The sequence below is a fragment of the Priapulus caudatus genome, unplaced genomic scaffold (assembly GCF_000485595.1).
Source record: "Priapulus caudatus unplaced genomic scaffold, Priapulus_caudatus-5.0.1 Scaffold350, whole genome shotgun sequence".
NCBI lineage: Eukaryota > Metazoa > Priapulida > Priapulimorpha > Priapulimorphida > Priapulidae > Priapulus > Priapulus caudatus.
Genome location: NW_014577411.1, coordinates 220,424 through 224,313, shown reverse-complemented (window position 1 = coordinate 224,313; position 3,890 = coordinate 220,424). Strand labels below are relative to the sequence as shown.

At 47.6% G+C, this 3,890-nt stretch overlaps 1 protein-coding gene across 1 annotated transcript in view; it reads left to right on the top strand.

Moving 5' to 3' along the window:
• Positions 1-3,655, top strand: part of LOC106809386 (C-myc promoter-binding protein-like) — a 35,699-nt gene extending 32,044 nt beyond the window's left edge. Inside the window, exons 22-24 of the mRNA XM_014812450.1 lie at positions 2,260-2,394; positions 3,034-3,195; positions 3,625-3,655. Coding sequence (XP_014667936.1) covers positions 2,260-2,394; positions 3,034-3,195; positions 3,625-3,638 — 311 coding nt within the window. The 3' untranslated portion in view covers positions 3,639-3,655. The remainder of the gene's footprint in view (positions 1-2,259; positions 2,395-3,033; positions 3,196-3,624) is intronic.
• The last annotated feature ends 235 nt before the right edge of the window (positions 3,656-3,890 follow it).

The following is a 3,890-nucleotide window of genomic DNA, read 5'->3' as shown; positions in this document are numbered from 1 at the left end:
AAAAAATCCGAATTCAAAAAAATTATGAAGTGTAAAGTAAATACAACAATTTTCAATATAAAAGTAATTGAAATAAACAAATAATATGAGAAACAATGAAAATCAATACCCAACAATGATAATAAATTAGCGCGGCTGCAAAACCCCGCGTTTTTGCAGCCCGCCGGAAAACTGAGCTTTTTACAAGTGGTGAACGCAATTAGCTCGCACTAAATCGCGCTCCAAAGTGAGCGGTGCCTCCAAAGACCACTTCTGACTGGGCTCATTTGGCAGATCAGCGCGCCGGCTTATTGCACTGCGGCGTGGGTGATAGTGTTGCCACCGCGAGCGAGGTTAGCGAGATATGTCCCTGGTGAACAACGACACAAGTTAGCTCAGCGTATTATCTTCCGCCTATAGCGGGCTGAGCAGCGCGTTTTTCTTGTGTGTGAACGCGCCTAATAATGACAAATATTTGTCATATTGATATTTAGTGTCAATATATTTATCTTTGTCTATTATCTTTATAGTATTATATTGTCATATTTCTGTCAAAATATTTGTTGATCAACATTGTTTGACAAATAATTTGTCATTATTAGCCCCTGATCTAGCATTAATGGTATACATCGTACCAGTTACATTACATCCTCAGCACAATGATACATTTACCATACATGTACATACTAACACAATGTATAAATGTACCATACATGTACATCTTAACATAATGGTATATTACGATGTACAATCCATGTACATCTAACATAATGTATTAAGTGCTACCATAACATTACATCTAATATAAGGTATACAGTACCATACATGTACATCTACATAATGTATAAATGTACCATACTGTACATCTAACATAATGTATAAATGTACCATAAATCTCATCTACACAATGTTTATACATTGTACCATACATGTACATCTAACACAATGTAGACATAGCGACCTACAGTACATCATAACACAATGTATACATGTCCATACATTGTACATCTAACACAATGTATACATGTACCATACATACTGACCGTCCCCCGCGTGTCACCGACTAACCCCTACGTGTGGTTGCTGTTGCAGGCAGCGTGCCGGCGTTCCCGCTGCACCTGACCATGCTGGACCTGATGCCCGACATCTCGGAGTATGGAAGCACGAGCAGCCTCTCACAGGGTCTCTTCATCATCGCCATGGAGACGACGATGACGAGCTGCTCCAAGTGTCACACGTGTCACGCGCTGCTGTACGACGAGGAGATCATGGCCGGCTGGTCGGCGGACGACTCCAACCTCAACACGTGGTGAGTGTGCGTGTGTGTGTGTGCATGCGAGTGTGCGTGTGTGCGTGCGTGCGTGCGTGCGTGCGTGCGTGCGTGTGTGTGCGATTGTACGAGGTGTGTCTAGCAGTAGCTAGTGATCTCGCTAACCCGCCGTCTCCGTCTCGCCATCTACAGCTGCTGCTTCTGCGGCTCCAAGCTCGTCCCGCTCCTCACCGTCGTCGTCAAGGACAACCGTCACCAAGCCGGCGGCGGCGCTCAACTCCTGCCGAGCCAGTCGATGGAGAGCATACAGAGCGTGCAGTCAGCGCCCCCTACGCGCGCTGCGGTTGCCACGGCGACGCCGTCTGCGAGCGCGGCTTCGCTGGCCGGCAGCGGCGAGGACGGCGGAGTCTCGTACGGACTCGACGAGAGTCGCGAGTCGCTGCTTCTCACGAGTCCCGTAGCGAGCCCGCTGCGCCCCCTGGTGAGACAGGACATTCTCGCAGGTGAGCCGACTCATGGTGGTGGACAGTGGTTGTCATCATGTCTCACCTCGTGTCGTCTCTCTGTCTCGCCCCCGTCGTCGTTACGTCTCGCCTTGTTTGTCTTTCCGTGTCGTCTTGTTTTTTTGGTGCTGTTGTCTGGTTTTTTTGCTTCGCCTGTCTTGTTTTGTTGCCTCACCGCCATTGTTGCCTCGCCTCACTTTATCTTGCCGCCATTGTTGCCTCGCCTCACTTTATCTCGCTGGCCCATTGTCGTGTCACGCCACCTCGTCTTTTCGTGCCACCATTGTTGTCATGGCTGTTCTGTTCTTGCCTCCGTAGTTTCGTGAGTCACGTACTTATCCCCCTTCGACCCAGACTGTCAGAGCTATGTGCCACAATAACTCCACAATACATATGCCCGTAACTCTATCGCATTGTCTGACTCATCGCTCGCATTGTCTGACTCCTCGCTCGCGTTGTCTGACTCATTGCTCGCATTGTCTGACTCATCGCTCGCATTGTCTGCAGGATATCTGGAGTCGGATCAGACGAGCTACGCAAGCACGGACAGCAACCTGGATGCAGGTGGCAGCACCGTCGGCGACCTCGTCAAGACGGACTCGCCGCTCGTCGAGGACCGGTCCAGTACAGGTAGGAAGACATGTAGGTGACGTACACTTGTTGCTCAGGTGGGTTTCTTTGATGTTCCGCAACGATCGACGGACGTCCAACGTTAGATCGCTGCCGCCATGCGCCACGCGTTTTTCGGTTAGGAACCTCTCGCTCGCATCGCTAAACTGGGTTGTGACGGCGTTATTTCGACGCCGTGTGTGAGGGGCGCCGGGGCGCGAGCGAAGTAGTTTACTGTATACACTGTATATTTTGCCGTGGTTTAATTTTCGCGAATTTCGCGAACGCGTCCCCGACCGCGAAAATAACAACATGCGAATAATTCATACCGAATAATACCAAATAATTCATAATTCACTGACCACGAAATTAACCACTCGCGAAATTGTCCATCAAGTCTGAATTCGCGAAAATATCTGTATGCGAAAAATATGGCGTATACAGTACCTTAGTGTAGTGAGTACCTGAAGGAATGCCGGGTTGTTGTGCTAGCCCCACTAGGCCAGAGTTCGTGTTACGTTGCATTCATAAAAGAACGAGAGCCTCCGAATTAGAATGACGGGGAGGAACGCTGTCATAAGCCTTCCGTCTAACCTAGCCAATCTCAGTGAGTCATCGCCCCGCGTCAAAATATCGGCCGTCCGTTCCTGAGTTCTTGTTTTCCGCCTGCAGGTGGGTCCACTGATGCTGGCTACAGCTCACTAGTCATGGACGAAACGCGTAAGTCCGATAACAGTATTAACTGCGGCACAGAGGCGGAGACTGGCGGCAGCAATGCCGCTCCAGCGAATCGAGAACCTAGTCCGACGAAGAGACTGGCCACGGAGAAACCGGGTAAGGGAGGTTGGTGAGGTACCAGCTGCTGCATGTCCTCTAACACCCTCGTTATAATTCACGGGTCCATTAGGAGCCGGTTCTATAAATAACTATGATGTATATAGCTGTGATACGTCAAAAAAATTCACAGATCAGTAAAAAATAGTCTAAGTGAAACTTTTTGTGTGTGAATGTTGGGACATTTTGGACAACGGTCCATTGTCTTAGTTTTTAGTTGAAAGATTAATCATTTCTTCTCAATTCATAATTTTAAGTTAATGAATCTTATCTGTGTTTCACCTCGTCAATTTCTTCCATTATGCAATATGTTCATCATGAACCATCTTATCTTGTCATGCCTGACCTTTAGGGTGACCCAAAAAAAATGCAACCCAAACGAGTGTTAATAACTTTTTTGATATTGATGTTAACCCTTTCATTTTTCAGATTTAACGAGGTGAATAGTTGCCAATCAGAATAGAATCAAGAGTTTTTCAAGATGCCTTGGACTCTTCGACAGAAATCATGGTCCGTGGAAACGTACTTTTCGACCAAATCGTTCAAAACTGTACAAGCACGTTTCAAGAGGGAATTTAATTGTCGCACCTATCCAAACAAAGGACTCATTCTAAGATGGGTACAGAAGTTCAGGGTGCATGGGACTGTCAAGAACCTCGATGCCAAAGGGAATACTCCCACACACTCAGGGAGAC